This window comes from Eschrichtius robustus, chromosome 1 (assembly GCF_028021215.1).
Source record: "Eschrichtius robustus isolate mEscRob2 chromosome 1, mEscRob2.pri, whole genome shotgun sequence".
NCBI classification, from domain to species: Eukaryota; Metazoa; Chordata; class Mammalia; order Artiodactyla; family Eschrichtiidae; genus Eschrichtius; species Eschrichtius robustus.
In genome coordinates, this window is record NC_090824.1 from 135224589 (window position 1) to 135243258 (window position 18670).

At 50.8% G+C, this 18670-nt stretch overlaps 2 protein-coding genes across 7 annotated transcripts; one reads left to right on the top strand and one right to left on the bottom strand.

The window, feature by feature from the left end:
• The first annotated feature begins 2970 nt into the window (after positions 1–2970).
• MPI (mannose phosphate isomerase) lies at positions 2971–9922 on the top strand. 5 transcript variants are annotated; one of them, XM_068555763.1, is made up of 8 exons: positions 2971–3018; positions 3503–3630; positions 4757–4957; positions 6003–6144; positions 6480–6662; positions 7830–8003; positions 8693–8901; positions 9210–9922. In XM_068555763.1, exons 1-8 carry the CDS (start codon positions 3003–3005, stop codon positions 9426–9428), a joined length of 1272 nt encoding a protein of 423 aa, XP_068411864.1. In that variant the 5' UTR covers positions 2971–3002; the 3' UTR covers positions 9429–9922. The 5 variants fall into 5 exon arrangements, with proteins under 5 accessions (XP_068411864.1, XP_068411892.1, XP_068411880.1 ...); XM_068555779.1 differs by lacking the exon at positions 2971–3018 and adding an exon at positions 3072–3094 and having other exon boundaries at positions 4741–4957; XM_068555771.1 differs by lacking the exon at positions 2971–3018 and adding an exon at positions 3072–3094.
• A 1157-nt stretch (positions 9923–11079) lies between these two features.
• Positions 11080–16626, bottom strand: FAM219B (family with sequence similarity 219 member B). 2 transcript variants are annotated; one of them, XM_068555810.1, is made up of 5 exons: positions 16399–16626; positions 16107–16194; positions 15317–15394; positions 14828–14876; positions 11080–13333 (listed from the first exon to the last, which is right to left on the bottom strand). In XM_068555810.1, the coding sequence occupies exons 1-5, from the start codon at positions 16595–16597 to the stop codon at positions 13169–13171; spliced, it is 579 nt and encodes a 192-aa protein (XP_068411911.1). In that variant the 5' UTR covers positions 16598–16626; the 3' UTR covers positions 11080–13168. The 2 variants fall into 2 exon arrangements, with proteins under 2 accessions (XP_068411911.1, XP_068411903.1); XM_068555802.1 differs by having other exon boundaries at positions 11080–13336.
• Positions 16627–18670: the final 2044 nt, after the last annotated feature.

Here is an 18670-nt window from a genome sequence, read left to right on the forward strand (position 1 = left end):
AGGGCAGTATAAGGAAAACCTCTCGTGTTTCTCCTTTACTAGTCACACAGGACATTTCTGTTACCAGACGTGGAGTTTTTTTCCCCACACTAATCAATTTTCTGATACCAGCTGGGTGTCATTCAATTTAGTTCTGACACTATCTACCTGGAGCTAGGGTCAGATCCCACAGGTTAAGTAAGCACTCAGTCCCACAAGATTGCCTCCACTTCAGAGGCCAATTACAAGTCCGGGTGTCATGTCATCACCTGTACCTCTATAAATCGGGGTTCCCACTACCCCCTCCTTAGGTTCAATAATTTGCTAGAATGGCTTCCAGAACTCAGAGAAACACATTTACTGGCTTATTATATAATAAAGGAGATGATAAAGGATTCAGATGAATGGACAGTTGAAGAGATACATAGGGCGAGGTCTGGGTTCTGAGCGCAGGAGCTTCTGTCCTTGTAGAGCTGGGGTTTGCCACCCTTCTGGTAAGGAGATGTGTTCAACGCAGAAGCTCTCTAAACCAGTAGTTCAGGTATTTTTATGGAGGCATCATCATGTAGGCGTGATCAACTATTAATGCGATCTCTCCCTTCCCCGTATGATGGGAAGTGTGGCTGAAGGTTCCAAGCTTCTAATTGTGGCTTAGTCTTTCTGGTGACCAGCCCCCATCCTGATGCTATCCAGGAGCCCACCAACAGTTGCCTCATTAGGACAAAAGATGCTCCGATCACCCAGGAAATTCCAAGGGATTTAGGATCTCCGTGTCAGGAACCAGGGTCAAAGACCAAGTATTAGAACAAAAGATGCCCCTAGTACTCTTACTGCTTAGGAAATTACAAAGGTTTTAGGAGCTCTCGCCAGGAGCCAGTTATTCTATCACAGTATCACAGGCAACACACAGAGATCTTTGCTGTCTGCAGCCTGAGAGGAGAGCAGTCCACACAACATGAGGCTGTCCTGCCTCCTCCTTGTCTGCCCAGCCTCGTACATTGCTGAACTGTTGAAGAAAGAATGGAATTTGATATCGCCAACGTGAAGCTTTTCCACCCATCTATCTCTGAAGACCCCTGGGATCTGTCTACTTCCCTCTGAGAGAGACATCATACATTTATTCACTCATTAACTTGTTCAACAAGAGAGGAGGTATAGTAAATTGGAACTCTATGCTCTTGGACCTGTTACCTCTCCAAGACCCATTTTTCTCATCTCGAAAATGGGGCTAATGACAGTACCTATCTCATAGGGTTGTCCTGAGAATTCTTGAAAAGGGCTAGCATAATCGTTAGTACATAACAAATAAATGTTAGCTGCTATTATCGCTTGAGCATCAGCTGGGCACTGGCAGAAATGTGAAGCTGAATTAGACGTATGGTCTAGAAGGAGAGAGAGGAAAGTAGATCATCACTAGATAACAAAGTGTGATCAGTTCTATTAGAGGTAGACAAGCAAGAGTTAAGGGCAAAAGGTTCTAGGTTCTCCAAACACCCTAGTTCCCTTCTAGATATATTTTTCTGTGTGTGGGGAGGGTGGTAAGGGGTGGGGGCTCTGTCCCAACCATCTAAGTTCTTCCTTCCCTGTGCAGAGGTACTGTGAGGAAGGGACTCTAACTTGACTTCAGTGATGGTGATAGTGGGAGGTGCTCTAAGAACTCCCTATGCCTAGACTAATCCCTCATTCTTCTCCCAGAAGGTTCATATTGCTGGAGGAGTGGGGATGAGAGGAAGGAGAGGTATTCAAAGTTAGGAGGTATGTGAGATGTGCTGTTTGTATGGTTCATTTTCTTATTCCTTAGTGTATGGTGAAGCTTCCTTTGAAATGCAGGCTGATTTATCTGAGCCAGGGGACCCTTAGGGAGGTCGATGTCCATAGCTGGGCAGAACATTGCAGAGAAAACAGTACCCTTCTTTCCCCTGGACATGTGTGGTAGAGGCCATGGGAATCAGTGCGGGAGGAAAGAGGAGGCAGAGTCAGGATTATAGGCCCTTACTCCAGGTTCCCTGGAGCTTTGACTGCTATGCTCCTGGGCCCCTCCAGCTGGCTGCCCTCTTCCTGGGTTGTTGAGTGAGGAGAGCCGTATGTCAGAGCCTTTCTCTCCAGGATATAGCAAGATTACTCCACAGCCAAGGCCAAGCCCAGCCTTCACAATGCAGGACTCCTGGTGACTTCCCTTGACTTCTGTGTGTGTGACTTGTGAACAGCTCAGCCTGGAGGAGAAGCTAGGGTTCTGAGTCCTGCAGTACTTAGGGCAGGGAGAATCAGAGGAGCACCAAGCACTGCCTGCCTGCCTGAGTCCCACATCATCCCATCTCACCCTCCAACAAGCCTGTCAGTCCAGCATTATTATCCCCATTTTACAGAGGAAGAAACTGAAACTCAGATTAAGGGCCTTGCGTGTGACATTTGCCATCATCATCAAGCATCAGTGAGTTCCTGATGAGATCCTAACAATTCTTTGCTCAAACCGGCTAATGAAAACCTGAAGTCGTGACAATAGCCTACGGAGTTCTGCCCATTGCCTTTCCTCTCTAACCACCTCACTTCCACCCTTCCTGCTCACTCTGCTCCAGCCACTCTGGCCTGTTTGCTATTTACTCCGTAAAATGCCAGGCACATTTCCACGTTCCCACCTTAGGGCCTTTGTTTTTCCTTCACAAGAATGTAAGCTCTACAAAGGCAAAGTAATCGTCATCTCGTTCTCGGATGTATCCCCAGCCCTCAGAACAGTCCGTGGCATTTAGCAGGTTCTCAATAAATGTGTGCCTGGTGAATGAACAAATAAATGAATACTGAGACCTAAGATTGTGGGCTGGAAGCCTCTGGACTGGAGGGTATTCGTTCTGAGAGCTGGAGGGTGGGAGAGGGATTCGGAGTGCGGGAAGTGGCCGCAACGGGCGCACGGGTCTCCGAAAAGGCCCCCGAGAAACTACACTTCCCATGAAGCTCTGGGGGCAGAGGGGCCGAGGGTGCTGCCGGGAAAAGTATACGTGGGCGAAGCCAGGTCTGGTGCTGTGAAGATGGCCGCTCAGAGAGGTGGGCTGTTGGCTGGGGTGCCAGCGAGCGTGGGGGTGGGTCGCGTCCTCGGACCCTTCCCGACCTGATATGCCAGGTAGAACCCACCCGCGGAGCTCTGCGGAAGGATGGATGGGCGCCGGGCAGAGGAGGGGGCACCTACGATGAGAACTGAGCCGTTATTGCAGCCCTCGAAGAAGGGTCTTGAGGGGAGGGGTCTGCGCGTGGGTTACTTCGAGACCCGGTGCGGTGGAAATAGATTCCTCCCACCCCCTCCCCGTCACCTTAACGCAACTATCTGCCTCACGTCAGCAGAAGATCTTTACTGCCCGTCTTAGAGATGGGAACATCGAGGCCTGCAGAAGGGTCTCAACTAACAACCTACAAACTCCTTATTTGACTCTATCCCCCAGACAGAACCCTCAGCTAGGGTGTAGTTTCCCCGGGACAGGAGGGTCAGGCCTCAGGAGTGGAGTGGAAACTGACGCTCTGTCTGTACCCCCAGTATTCCCACTTTCCTGTGTGGTGCAGCAGTATGCCTGGGGGAAGATGGGTTCCAACAGTGAAGTGGCTCGGCTGCTGGCTAGCAGTGACCCACTGGCCCAGATCTCAGAGGACAAACCATATGCAGAGGTGAGACCCGGGCTGTATTTTAGCCTACTTTACCAGCAGGTGGGATCAAGGTACTCCTCCACTCAAGGGGCCCCAGGCAAGTCATGTGAATCAGCTGGGAAGGGAAGACAGGAAAGAGAGAGGAGGCCTCCTTGCCTTTTCAGATCTGTGCAGGTTGATGAACCCACATGGTAGCACCAGAAGAAGTGAGGTTTTGGCATAATAGACTGGAATTTCCCAAGAACTGTCAGCACTTACTGACTTTTATTTATTTATTTATGGCTACATTGGGTCTTCGTTGCTGCGCGGGCTTTCTCTAGTTGCGGCGAGCGGGGGCTACTCTTCGTTGCGGTGCACAGGTTTCTCATTTCGGTGGCTTCTCTTGTTGCGGAGCACGGGCTCTAGGCGCGCGGGCTTCAGTAGTTGTAGCTCGCGGGCTCTAGAGCACAGGCTCAGTAGTTGTGGCGCACGGGTTTAGTTGCTCCGTGGCATGTGGGATCTTCCCAGACCAGGTATCGAACCCACATCCTCTGCTTTGGAGACGGATTCTTTTTTTTTTTTTTTTTTTTTTAATTTATTTATTTATTTATGGCTGTGTTGGGTCTGTTTCTGTGCGAGGGCTTTCTCTAGTTGGGGCAAGTGGGGACCACTCTTCATCGCGGTGCGCGGGCCTCTCATTATCGCGGCCTCTCTTGTTGCGGAGCACAGGCTCCAGACGCGCAGGCTCAGTATGGAGACGGATTCTTAACCACTGCACCACCAGGGAAGTCCCAGCACTTACTGAATTTTAATTCAGCCCTCCTTGACAATTAAAATTTTTACTTTGACTAAGTTTGACATTTTTAATAACCTAAAATATATATTTTTCCTGCCCATTTAGTAGAGAAAAAGCCAAAGCACAGGAAGGCTTAGCCTCTACTTCTGAGACTAGACTAAATGAATGTTAACCCCTCACAGAGCCACCTCAGAGTCAGAGCTCTGCTGCCCTCATGTATGTCTCTGATGGTATGAGCATTTATACCCGGTCTTGGGAGTCCCATTTCAGAACTTAGCTGCCCTGTGGGGAGCACAGGGTAACGGATTGGGGCAGGCCAGTGGGTGGTGCCAGCTTCTTCCTTTTTCCCTCCCAAGTTTCCTGTTTTTACAGCTGTGGATGGGGACCCACCCCCGGGGAGATGCCAAGATCCTTGACAACAGCATCTTGCAGAAGACCCTAGGCCAGTGGATTGCTGAGAACCAGGACTGCTTGGGTTCGAAAGTCAAGGACACCTTTAATGGCAAGCTGCCCTTTCTCTTCAAAGTGCTCTCAGTTGAAACGGCCCTGTCTATCCAGGCACACCCTAACAAGGTACAGGATCAGGGTAGGGCACAGAGATCAGGGTAGAGAAGAACTTATGTCAAGGCCCTCCCACAACTTTTACTGCTGCTTTTACCCTGCCCATGCCAGGCTCCAGCCCCAAATTAAATCCAAGCCTGTCAACTCCCAATTTAGCTCTGCCAAGCTGATTGCTGGTGACACATGTGGCAGCTAAGTTTAAGTGGACAGCTGACCAGCCTGTGCCAGGGGACCTTCTCCATGCTTGTTCCTGGGCTCCCCTCAGCCAACCCAGGACTATTCATATCTGCCATTTTTCCACCTGGCTCTCTCAAAGAGTTTACGTTCCAAGGCAGGGCAAGTACCCTAGTCATTGCCTCAGCTCCACTCCCATGTCTTTCTGCACAAGCCCGTGAGTCGCAGCCTAAGCATTTGTCTGTCCAAACTCCTCATTTCTAGATGAGCAAAGTAAGACCCAGAGAAGAGAGGGATTTACCCAAAGTCACACAGCTTGTTAGTGTCAGAGCTTGGCTTGGTGTTTGGGTTTCCTGATTCGCAGTCCTCTTTTTTAAATTTTTCTTTATTTATTTATGGCTGTGTTGGGTCTTCGTTTCTGTGTGAGGGCTTTCTCTAGTTGTGGCAAGCGGGGGCCACTCTTCATCGCGGTGCGCAGGCCTCTCACTATCACGGCCTCTCTTGTTGCGGAGCACAGGCTCCAGACGCACAGGCTCAGTAGTTGTGGCTCACGGGCCCAGTTGCTCCGCGGCATGTGGGATCTTCCCAGACCAGGGCTCGAACCCGTGTCCCCTTCATTGGCAGGCAGATTCTCAACCACTGCGCCACCAGGGAAGCCCTCGCAGTCCTCTTAAAGCCTGCCCCACCTCTCCCCCAGAGTTGGTCCACGTGCCTGCCTTGAATTGGCTGAGCCCTGAGTTTCTGAATTATGCCTTGACTGGGCTCAGTGCCAGAGGTAGGAAGCTGACTGGGGAGTGTCGAGAGCAAGGTCTGGGTGAGATTGGTGTCTTCCTAGATGATGGCTGCACCTTAACCATTCTCCTCTTCCCTGGCTATGCCACAGGAGCTGGCAGAGAAGCTGCACCTCCAGGCTCCACAGCACTACCCCGATGCCAACCATAAGCCAGAGATGGCGATTGCCCTCACCCCCTTCCAGGGCTTATGTGGCTTCCGGCCAGTTGAGGAGATTGTGACCTTTCTGACAAGTAAGTTTGGGCAAAATGCTGAGAGCATGCATATTGGCCTAGGATGCATGGGCAGCCCAGGGCAGAGCTGGAACAGTGGCAGAGAACAGAGGCTGAATGTCACAGGAACTGAGGGGCTGGTTGACCTCATGAATTCTTGACACTCCGAGGGCAGGCCCATGAGACCAGGCTCGGGTGTGATTGCTGAGGGTTGGTGGTGAGCAGTCGCTTTTCACTGCAAAGCTTGCCTGGCTCCTTGGTTAGGGATGAGATGGGGAGGCCTCCTCCAGCTTCCCACTTTTGCCGGTTCCATCTTAACCATTCCTGATATGGGCCCTGGCCTGCCCTTCCTGCAGAGGTGCCCGAGTTCCAGTTTCTAATTGGAGATAATGCAGCAACACTGCTGAAGCAGAGCCTGAGCCGTGACTCCCAGGCTGTGGCCTTTGCTCTGCGGAGCTGTTTCTCCCACCTGATGAAGAGTGAGAAGAAGGTAGTGGTGGAGCAGCTCAACCTGTTGGTGAAGCGGATCTCCCAGCAAGGTAGGTGTCTCAGGCCTGGGTGCAATGCCCCGTCCTGGACCCCTGGCACAGACACTAGGCTGTGGGGATAGGGTTCTCAACCCCTTTGTTCAAGTAGAACACCAAAACGGGCCTGACTTAGCTGGCCTGTTAGTGACTTAGCATTTCTTTCCCAGTCTTTGTGGAACAAGGCCCTAGGTTGAATGCTGCTTCTAGCTGCTCTCCATGGAGGGTTTTATACTTTGGGGCTAGAGAGCAGGAAGGAGATGAAGGGATCCTCTCTCTCCTCCAAAGGCCTGAAGTCCAGAGCTCTCAATCAGTAGATCTTTCCTTAAATACCTGCTTTGTGCCCAACCTTGTGCTAACTAAGGAGAGTTCAGGAAATGACTGTGATGGGTATGGTTGTGTCACCTTTGGGTTGGAGAGTCAATACAAGCAGTGAAAAACAAGGCAGAATGGACTCTCTGCTAGGAGCTTATATGGCACATGTGATGAGGCCCCAGCTCCTTTTCCAGGCAAGCCCAGAGCTCTTCTGGTTCTGTTTCTACCCATTTCCCCTACTACCTTTGACCCACAGGGAACTATTTATCTTACCCAAGCATATCCTACGTTTTGTTTTGTTTTGTTTTTTACTGTCTTCTCTGCTTGCATGCCTCTCCCTTTAGGGCTTCTTGCACTCACAGCAGAGCTGATTACTTCTGCTCAGAGCTCCCATAACACCCCGTTCATACGTCAGGTATAGCCCTTAACACCTGTGAGTAGATATCATCACATGCACACCTGTTAAAACTGGAGTTTTCTCTAGGTATCTGCCAGTGGTATCTCGTGGGTGGGTGAACATTCTGCAATGCACAGGACAGTCCCCACAACAAAGAATTACCTGTCCCCAAACGTCAATAATGCTGAGGTTGAGAAACACTGTCTAAAAGGACTACACTCTAGCCCTTTTAGTGCCTAGTAGAGTGGTGGGCATATAGATAGTCAAAATGGGGAAAACGGCCATCTGTGTAGGCTGGAATATCAAGGAATGCTGGCCCCCAAAGGGTGGGGGATGTGACTAGGAGAATATGCCCACCAGTTTCTGGATTCCTTGGGTAGGATCTTCTCCAGGACTCTCCTTGGCCAAGGTGGGGCTGTGAACACCACTGAGGGTTCCTAAGTGGCCTTGGGGTGCTCTGTGACCCTCAGTGGCTGCTGGAAACAACATGGAGGACATCTATGGAGAACTCCTGCTGCAGCTGCACCAGCAGTACCCAGGTGATATCGGATGCTTTGCCATCTACTTCCTGAACCTGCTTACCCTGAAGCCGGGGGAGGCCATGTTTCTGGAGGCCAACGTGCCCCATGCCTACCTGAAAGGAGGTGAGCCGCATTTCAGCAGTGAGCCCCACTGCCATCCGCCTCAGGCCTTGTTTCCCCACCTGGACAAAATAGGAGGGGGTGGTCGAGGAGACCACTTTTAAAGTCCCATCCAGCTCTGACCTCCCAGGGTTCCTGGGGTCAGCAGGGAAGTGACCAATATGGATGATGAATGCCAGCTTGAGCTGGACACTGCTTGGATCCTCACACCACCCCTGTGAGGTCATGATGCTCTCATGTTAAGACCTGTCAATATGTGTGGGAACCACAGTTTGAATCCAGGCTATATTGGATCAAGGCCATTGTTCTCTTCCCTGCCTTCACATGTCTGTCCTGTCTTCGCAGAGATTTTATGTTAAAAAACACATTGCCGCAGAATGGTGTCACATTTTGACTGTTGGCCGTTTATCCACTCGTGGACAGGATTCTGTGGTAGAAGGGGAGAATACAAAGTCTCCAGAGGGTTGGGGCTCCTCCAGGGGATAACATGACTCCCCTTGACAATGGTGGGTGACGTGTCACCTGTTTTGGTATCTGTTATCTTAGCCCATTCTCACAGAAGACGCAATTCACACATTTTTACCTAATTCTACAGGGAGCTCATGGCACTCAAGTTAGAAGGCCCCGCCCTGGAGAGCCAAATTCCAAGGCATCCTTCATTAGCTTACCACATGACAACTGTCTGTCCCCAGACTGCGTGGAGTGCATGGCATGCTCAGACAACACGGTGCGTGCTGGCCTGACACCCAAGTTCATCGATGTGCCAACTTTGTGTGAAATGCTCAGCTATATCCCCAGCCCCAGCCAGGACAGGCTCTTTCCTCCAGCATGGAGTCAGGAAGACCCCTACCTCTCTATCTATGATCCCCCTGTGCCAGACTTCACCGTTATGAAGATGGAGGTGAGTGACGGCTGTGGTGGGTGTTTTTTGTGTGGCATGAAGAACGCTGGTAAGGGCCACAATGTGGAGTATACCTGGGGCTGGGTTTCCTTTCCGCCAAGCTCACGTGGTGGGAGAATGGCCACAGGGCCTGTCTGTGGCTCTCTGCACCAGGGACCAGACGAGGGCCTCCGTGCTGACAAAAGCCTGAGCCGTGGGGGAGAAGGCGGCAGAGCTCTCCCTCTCACTGTCCTTGGGGTTGTCCCGGGACCCCTGTGAGCTAACAGCAGCTCAGACCCTGCTCCAACTTGCTGTTTCTTTCTGCCCAGGTGCCTGGCTCCGTCACTGAATACAGGGTCTTGGCGCTGGACTCTGCCAGTATCCTCCTGATGGTGCAGGGGACAGTGACAGCCAGCACCCGCACAGCCCAGGCCACAATCTCCCTGAAGCGTGGCAGGGTGCTCTTCATTGGGGCCAATGAGAGTGTCTCACTGAAGCTCACGCTGCCTGAGGACCTGCTGATGTTCCGTGCCTGCTGCCTGCTGTAGAGGCCACAGCCTTCCTGGCTCTTCTCTGCCAGTCACCCTACGTCCTGGCCAGCCTCACCTCCTCAGGCCCAGCCCAAATCGCTTCCCTGTTCCGGGCTCTTTGGGTACACCCTGAAAGAGCTCGGGTAGAAGAGCTTGAAGTCAGTGACTCCTGAGCAGGCCTAGGCTGAACCGTCTTCTTCCTGGTAGGAGGGGCCCACGTGAGAACTGAGGGCTGATACTCCCCTTGTATTCTTGCCACCCTTGAGCCAGGCTCTCCTGCACGAAGCGGCAGCTCTGTTCCAGCCTATAGCATTAGGCAGGCTGGTGAAATCTATGATTAGCTCAGCATCAGTCACGGCAAGATAGGTAATTAATTTGGAAGAACAGCGTTCTGGCCCTGGGACTGCCCATTTTCCTCAGTGCAGAGAAGGAGGGAAAAGGGTAGGCCTGTGGACTAATGCTGCTCTGTCAAAGCAATTAAAGATCACCTGTGTTGAGGCCTGTGGGCTAAAGAGCACTCAGCCTTTTCCATTCCAGTCCCTGAAGCGGGCTGAAAGAGCCCTCCCTGGATGTTGTCCAGTTTTTGCTTTATTCCTGTTTCAGACAGCTTCCTGAGGTAGGCAGGCTAGACTCCAGAGGCCTTTTAAAGGAAGGTGTGGGAGAGATAGCCTGCTGTAGCCTCAGCTGCAGAGCTTGCAGGCAAACCTTGGGCCCTCCAGCCCTGCAGACAGTGGAAGATGGGTCTAAAGAAAGGCATTGTCAGTGCAGAGGTTCTTCTCTCCAGTGCTTTAGTTGGCTTTAGGGCAGGGATCATCAGGCTAAGGCCAGCAGGCTGGATCTGGCCACACCCTTTCATTTACATACTGTCCAGCTCCATTCAGGCTACAATGGCAAAGTTGAGTAGGTGCACCGAACTGTATGGCCTGCAAAGCCAAATGTACTGACTGGCCCTTCACAAAGGTTGTCAACCACTTCTCTAGAGCACATTCAGTCACTGTAGATACAGGGACTAAAGGACAGGACAATCTAATTAGTGTTGTGAAGAGAAATCAAGCTACTTTTTTTCTGCATTGGCAGGAAGTACCTATGAGGGCATCTACTCTCCCTGTGCCTACCCTCTAGAGGTGGGACACACCCAGGAGGTTGCACAGCTGTGTGTTTTGCCACTGAAGTTTCTGACTAGCAGTCTTAGATGCTATCACCCCAGACTAAGCAGAGACCCAGGCTAGTGGCTCCTTCCTGTAGGTAAGGGATTAATCTCACACAAAAGAATCTTTCTGGGCTGCTGCCCACACTAGACCTGTACAACGGAATTCCAGGAAACTACCTTCAAAAAAGTTGTAGCCAATCTGTTCGGCTTTTTTTGGCTTCCAGTAAATTTTCTTCAGCTGAAAAAAAAAAAACCCTGAAAGACAAAACAAAACCTGGGAAGAAAGGGTCTGCCAAAGGGAATTCATTCTAAAGAGAAGTGATATGCAAAGGCCTATTCCATCCATGGTCCCCAATGAGCAGGCCTGAAAACGATGCCTATTGGGAACAGGAGAAAGGAGAGGCAGTCCTCAGAACAGTTGGGGCTATTAGGCTATTTCTTCATTTCAGAATTCAGAAGGGGCAATGACCGTAGTCTAGGCCTTTGTTAAAAATCCTATTGCAACACAGAGACTCAGGCTCAACTAGCATGATTGTATTTATTCTTACAAACTTACAGAGCTATAGAAGCCTAAGCCAAGAGTTCTGTAGAGTAAACACCATACAGTACTACTCCCATCTGTGAGGTAAGCCTGAATACCTCCCTGTCTCCTCGGAGTGCTGTCACCTGCAAAACACCCAGCACTTTTAATTAAGGCAGTCTGGTTCTAGACACCTTGGTGCCTTTATTCGTGACATTAGGCTTTATTCGTGACATTCGTGGCTTCTAGCTCCAAGCAATCGACCATTTCTACCCTTCCTTGCTGTACAATGTTCCTGCAACTTTTTCTACGAAGGTAATGCCTTCCACACAGGGTCAACCAGCTCTGAAACATTCCGGGGAGAGGTGCGGCCAAATACACCAGTGTGGCTTTATAACAGCAACCACCGGAGGGCCTTGTTCTTGGGGTCCTGCTGCCATCCTCACCCCCAGCAGCTGTCAAACACTCAGGCTACTCTGTCCTAACCAAATGAAGCAACAGACTGGGCAAGTTCCCAAGTTGGGGCCACACCTCAATCCTGACTACCCTACCCCTTAGGCTGGGAACCCTGTCCACTCCCATTCAGTCCCATTCGGTTTTAGGTAAGGCCAAAAAAAAAGAGAACCACTAAAAAATTAAATTCCATAGAGAGGTCTGGTATAGCAAGAGATGCTATCTACTGGGGGTCACAGGGGAGATTATGCCGGCCTTTTGGTGTGTTCAAACTGGGGACTGAAAGAGGCTGTATTGCACCCAGAGGTTTACTGTAAAGCCCAATCCTGAGCATCCACTGTGAGGCCCATGCTGTGGTCAGAGGAATCTGGATGCAACAGAATGGCTTTCCCTAGGGTGAAGGGAGGCCCTCTGCAATGGCAAGATTATTTCCTCAGGTGGGGGCCGTGGGAGCTTTCACAGGTCCCTCCTCCTCATCCTGTCTGTGAGCCTCTGTCTCTGTCAAAGCCCACATATCTGCACCAGTATACTTCTCACCCATTGCTGCTCCTCAAGTGTAAAAAGTTAAACAAATAGGGGAATTCCCTGGCGGTCCAGTGGTTAGGACTCTGCGCTTCCACTGCAGGGGCCTGGGGTTCATCCCTCCCTGGTGGGGGAACCAACATTGCCACAAGCCGCGGTGTGGCCGGCGTGGGGGAAAAAAAAAGTTAAACAAATTGGGAAGGCACCTAACTACTCCTGCAGCTCCCTCTGCTGGTAAGCATAAAGTGCAGGCTTCCGGGGCGAGCTCCAGAACCTTCACCCAACCTTAGCTCAAGGACTGGGTGAAGATACTAGCTAAGACCAAGGTGAAGAATGGCAACCAAGGAAAGACAAATAAATTTTGTCTACACAGTAGAGCAGTTTTTCTCTAAGGATGGACGGACCAAGTTACTAAGCTCACCCAGACAGTTGGACCAGATGGGAATGCTCTGCTTCCAGGGATTCTGGAAGCCTTGATCAAGTTGTGCCATTAAGCAACCTGCTGTACAGTCAAACAGGAACAACTGGAAGAGGGCCAAAGGGCCCTGCTTTATGTTCCTTTGAAGGTCAAACAGGTAACCCATCTTGGAGCTAGGAAGAGGAGGAGAGCATATGGAATTTCTTGAACTGGATTGGTCCCAAATAGTTAAATTCTTTTTCAAAGTCTCCCGGCTGCAAGCCATAAAGTGCTGTTCTCTGCCTCCACACAACACCATCCAGCATAGCCTGGGCGCAGAAGCTCTCCTTTCCCCTCTATAGGGCATGGTGACAAATACCACTCAAGATATCTGCAAGTTTTTCTCTTAGCCTACTTTGTCACTCACCGTAAGAACCAGAATTCCTCTGTTCCTTCCCTTACTAAAGTGGTTTCTCCAAACTCTACTCCAACAGCAGAGGAAAACTGCAGAATTCCACCTATCCCCTATGGCCCAGGTGGGGGCCTCTGGCCTGAGAAGCACCAGGTATGGGGTAACTGCGGTCACTGACTTTCCCAGAGGGTCAGTGTCTCCAGTGATTCTGGGGTTGACAGCAGTTCCCACTGCACTGTGACCAATGAAGGGCCAACAGGACTCCGCAGGCATGGTGAGCAGGGCCCATCTTAGGGGGTTATGTCTACTGGAGGGTACAGAAGGAAGCATCCCTAAGACAGCACCAGCAGCAGGAGCATGTTGAGGAGGTCATAGGCTTGGGGGGAATGAGGTCCAAGTCCTCATCATCCGGAATCTCATCCAGGTGGTACCCATCCTGGAGCAGCTGCCGGCTCACATCCTGGTTCACCTGCTAAGAGCAGGAGAGGAGAGAACTATAAGCCAGGCTACGAGGCAGAAATAACTGCTGCCCAAAAGGCAGACCCACATTTCCTTACTATGCATGCTCCACCCTCAGGCCAAGCCCACACAACCCTGGATTACAGGAAGAAGTGCCTCACCCAGCAGGGAGGGACATCCAGGGGCCTGAGCCAGTACTATCCAGGCTGCATTGTCACTAGCCCCCAGGGAAGCTGCCCTCACTAAAGAATCCTGAGAAAGCTGATATAAATATCAGATTACAGATTATGTTTGAAAGTCAAGCCCTGACCATTCCCACTGGGAACCCAGGTTGGCCCCTATGAAGGCTGAAGAATATGGAACAATGATACCAGAACAATCGGGTAGAAGGGTAGAGGAATATGGGTTAGAGTTGAATGGGGTGGGGAACGGCTTTTTCTGCACTGCCAGTTAGACATGTCATCCTTTGATGCCAACAGAGCTCATTCCTTGCAAAGTGGAACCTGTCAGCCCGGCTTCACCAATTCCACTGAGCAGAAGGAAAATGAGACTGCAGAGTGTAGGACTTTCTCTGGTTCTTGGCTAATTTTTTTTTTCTTTTTTTTTTTAAACAATCTTAGGCACCCAGATGTTCAAGGAGGATACAATTTTCAAACTGCCTGTATTCTCTGGCAGAAACTCAGGGGGCGGCCAAGGGTTTCCAGGAGAATAAGGAAGAAATACCAGTGGTATACAGTCAGGTCCCCAGCACTTCATCTCTGTCAAAGGCAGTAAGCCGCACATGCCAGAACTTTACGTCCCCATGTTTCTGTCTGGGCCAGTCACTCTGGAAACTGTCCAGAAGTCCAGCCCAGGAGTATCTATCTCTGTCTCAGTTCCCATAGATGGAACAACTGAAGGAACAGAAGTTGGCCTGGAAGAAAGCAAGCTTGGAGGAGGATGGCCAGGGCAGGGACAGGAATGCTAATCTCAGATAAAAGACAATCAAAAGAAGGGAGACTAGAATTACTGTGTGACACTGGAGGCAGGACTAGGACCACTAAGTCCAAGCTGCAGGAGACACTTCCAATTAACAAGGAAGACCTCTCTACGATCTACCTGAATTGTGTGTGCCGGTGGGGGAAGATAGGCAGCAAGGTTTCTTGAAGGTAGTACTCACTACTCACTACTCACTACCCAATTACAAGAAGCATTCAAACAAGCAGAGGATGGTAAACACTTAGCTGGGATTTATCAAGAGGATTCCTTTTCTAAGTGGTGGCCTGGATTAGAAGACTAGTGAGGTCATTTCCATCCCTAAGGGTCTATGGTCTCCTGGACTTTCAACAGCGCTCCTCAGACACCTAAACTTCTGCTGGGGGAAGAGGGCAGAGTAGAAGATTGGAGAACAGACTGGAAGTCTAGCACAATGCCATGCATACAGCGGGAACCAGACAAGCATTTGGCAGTGGCAGTGACACTGCCTGCAGCCTGGCCCCACCACAGAAAGGTGCTCTGGACTTGCCTCTGCAGAGGAATACCCGGAGGAGTATCTGGATTCCAGCTCCCCATCACTAGGAGAAAAGGAAGACAGTCAGTTCGGGGAGATGCCCGTGGAGCACAGCCACAAATGGCAAGGTGCACAGCATGCAAAGGGGTCTGGAGGACTTGTGAAGCAAAGACCACACACCATAGAACTCAAACCCATAATCTGCCATGAGTATAAATGGCTCCTTCCATTGGCTCCAGCAGGGACAGGGTCACTGTCACTAACAGTGCAGACATAATAGGGCAGGATGACTCCCCCAGACAAGGTTGGTGCTTCAAATCCAAGAGCAGCAAGATCACCTATGAGTCCTCTAAGCAAGCCATCCTGGGAAGAGATAGTGCTCTGAAGCAGCAGCCCTGGAACATGCACAAAAGGTCTTGGAAGAGACAGGGAATAAGCGAAGCAAGTGATCTGAAATTTTACCCAAGTCACTCCCCAAGGGGTATTTTCAAGGAGGGCACTCACCTGTCAGAGTCGAGGGACACCAGGTTTTCATCTGGACTCTGACTAAGAGCAGTATAGCCCTTGTTAAACTTCACTGACCTGAGGGGAGATGGGGGGGACAGACCAAGCATAGATGAAACGCCAGCATTTCACAGGGAAAGCCAGAGTCCTCGCCCTTATGGGGAAAAAAAAACAAACTGCACTACTCCTGACTTGCCTTCTGTCTGGACAGCCACCACTGCCTGCCATGTATCTGGCCACAGCTCCTCAGAATGTGCATGTCCCCACACCACTCCCCCTGCTGCTCCCGAGCAAAAGCACACCTCCTCTTTCATGAAGCAGGAAAAGCCCCATCTCCCCACCTTATTTAACCAGAGAACAGAAAAACCAAAGTCCTTAGACAAATTCCCTCACCTGCTTTAGCTCTTTGTAAAAGAGGCCCTGGATAAGGTCCCATCCAGCCCTCAAAGTTTACCGTTCTGTTAAGAAAAAAATACAGCCCTGGCTGTTTCCACACTGCTCTCCATCCTCACTCCTGGGGACCCCAGCCACTATGCTCCCCCCTAATTTAGACAGTGAATGATCCTAGGCACTGACGAAAACTCTTATTCCAAAGCTCCTTCCCTGACGCCATCACATCCTGGAAGGGAAAGACAAGGTCGTTCCTCTTCCCCTTTTAAAACAGTGAACCGGACAGGTTGGCCTCAGGGGCATCACTAGCTGGGCCTTAAGCGTGGGTACTCTGTCTCCCAGACTACACTCAGGCCTTCTCTGGAAACGCTTGCACAGAGGAGGTGGCGCCTGCTGAGACCTTTTCCCTGAAGAGTCGGGGCGGTTCGGCGCGGCCCCCAGCATGCGTTTTCTCCGCAGAACTGCCTTAGCCAGGTCCCGGTGCTTCTCTGGAAGTCAAAGGGACCGGGTCAGCGGGCTGTTCCCCACTCCGCCGTGCCTCCCAAACGCCAGGAGCCCGCTCTCCGAACAGACTTCCGGGTGCGGGAGCGGGCTGTAGGAGCCCCTCCGGGGTCGCCCCAGCGGCGCTCCGGAGCCCGCCCGGGACGCGGCAGCCCGCCCAAGCAGAGACCCCCTCATCGGGCCGCACTCACGCAGCTTGGCCTGACTGGAAGGCGCGCGCGCCACCATGTACGGCCCCCGCTTCTCCACAGCCGCCGGGGTCCGCTCCCCCAGCCAGGGGACTCCAATGCCGCTTCGCTCGGTGGGCGGTCCCGCAGCTCCGGTTCCGCTGGGCCGGGGTGCCGGGTGAGACGCCCTCACCGCCGGCCCGCTGGGCTCCGCGGTCGCCATCGCCTGGCCACGCCCCGCCGAGTCGCGGAGCCCCGCCTCCTGGCTAACCAGCCGTCAGCCGGGAGAGAGGCGGTCCCTCCTCGAGCAAGATGGCGGCGCGCAGGTGTGGACCGTAAGCGCCTGAGTTTTCTGGTCGCGCCTGCTTCAGGGTTGGCTCAATTGTTCCGCCCTTCCGGGGGCTGGATTGTTTCAGTCCCTCCTTTCTAGCACCCTGCGGTGCTCGTAGTCGTCCTGAGCCTGGGGATGTCAAGCCAAATTATGTCTCTAGTCGAAATTAAATATCGATATTCCCGAGGGGCTGCGGGTGCGCGCCCTCAGACTCAGAGCCCGTTAGGCCCTGGCGCGCACGCGCTCCCCGCAGTGTTTCCGCACAGGTCCTCTCGCCACAGCCGGAGCTCCCCAAGGGCGGAGCGGGGAGAGGCTGGATTGAACCGAAAAGAGCGGTATGACAAAGGAAGGTATTAGCTCCCGTCTCTACAAAAGGAAACAGGCTAGACAGAAAGGTTCAAGGACCTTGTGGAGGTCACACAAACTAGAGGCAGTGCCTTGGTAACGCCAAACCTTCGTTATTTCCAACACCACGCTGTGCCCGAGACCTTGGATGAGACCTGACCTTCTCTAGGCCTCAGTTTCCACATTTTAAAATGGAACCAACGTCACTACCTGTCTTACAGTGATAAACAAGGACAAAATAGGACTTGGAAAGAAGAGCAAAAGTGCGTTGTGTTTGGGACTTCCCTAGTGGTCCAGTGGTTAAGACTCCACGCTCCCAATGCAAGGGACCGGGTTCCATCCCTGGTCAGGGAACTAGATCCCCGATGCGTGCCAGGCAACTAAAGATCCCACAGGCAGCAACGACGATCCGGCTCAGCCAAATAAATAATAACTATTAAGAAAGAAAGAAAGTGCGCTGCGTTTGTGTGCGTCGGGGCATGGAGCTGTCATGGCTCTTGACGTTTCTGGACCCCAAGGGATGTGCTTGTGGCTGGCTGGAAAGTAGCTCCAGATCCTTGTAGTAATTGCCAAATCTCACGAGGCTGTCCCAAGGTGAATTTATTAGCTTCCACAGGGTAGGTCAACAGTGTGCAACTTATGAACCCCCAGGGCCACCCAGAGAGTTGAGCGGGAGTATGCCACAGACAGGATAAGAGGAAAGGACTAAATTTTTTGAAAAATCAGAAGCGCAAAGGAATGCTATTTTGGTAGATTCCACCGCTGTTTTTGACCTCCAGAAACAGCAATTTCATGTGGCTCAACTTAATATTTAATCCTCCTGACCTCCCAATGAAGCACTGTTACTCCCATTAAGCAAATGAGGCTTAGATTTGGTCAAACTCACCAGTTAAGTGGTAAACCTGGAATTTGTTATTTATTATGTTTTTATATTTTTTTGAATTTTATTTATTTTTTTATACAGCAGGTTCTTATTAGTTATCCATTTTATACATGTTAGTGTATATATGTCAATCCCAATCTCCCAATTCATCACATCTGCATCTATTGAGATGATAATACAATTTTCATCTTTTTATTTTGTTAATGTGATGTTCATTAAGTCCCCTACATACAACCAAGTTCTGTTTTGAGAACGTGTTTGTAAGTCCAATTTGTTCATAAGTCCAACAAAGCTAGCCTAGGTAGCCAACTAACACAACTGGCTATACAGTACTGTACTGTAATAGGTTTATAGTATTTTTCACACAAATAATACATAAAAAACAAACACAAATATAAAACATTTTAAATCTTAAAAGTAAGTACCTTGAAAAGTATGCCAGACACGTGAACTAACTCAAGTGATTGGACATACGAACGCACGTTCGCATCTTTGAAAGTTCACAACTTGAAGGTTCGTATGTAGGGGACTTACTGTATCATGTTGATTGATTTGTGGATATTGAACCATCCTTGAATTCCTGGAATAAATTCCACTTGATAATATTGTATGATACTTTAAATGTATTGTTGAATTCTGTTTCCTACTATTTTGTTGAGGATCTTTGCATCTGTGTTCATCATCAGGGGTGAATTTTTTATCCTGCTACTTCTTTCTGAGGTTCTCTTTCCCCATCT

Coding starts and splice junctions, on each gene's coding strand:
- FAM219B (XM_068555802.1), bottom strand. CDS start 16,597: ATGGCGACCGCGGAGCCCAGCGGGCCGGCGGTGAGGGCGTCTCACCCG. Junction 15,395..16,106: donor CCCGACTCTTCAGGGAAAAG/GTCTCAGCAGGC, acceptor ATCTCCCCTCAG/GTCAGTGAAGTTTAACAAGG. Junction 14,877..15,316: donor GTGTCCCTCGACTCTGACAG/GTGAGTGCCCTC, acceptor CTTTTCTCCTAG/TGATGGGGAGCTGGAATCCA.
- MPI (XM_068555763.1), top strand. Junction 6,663..7,829: donor GAAGCGGATCTCCCAGCAAG/GTAGGTGTCTCA, acceptor TGTGACCCTCAG/TGGCTGCTGGAAACAACATG. Junction 8,902..9,209: donor TCACCGTTATGAAGATGGAG/GTGAGTGACGGC, acceptor CTTTCTGCCCAG/GTGCCTGGCTCCGTCACTGA.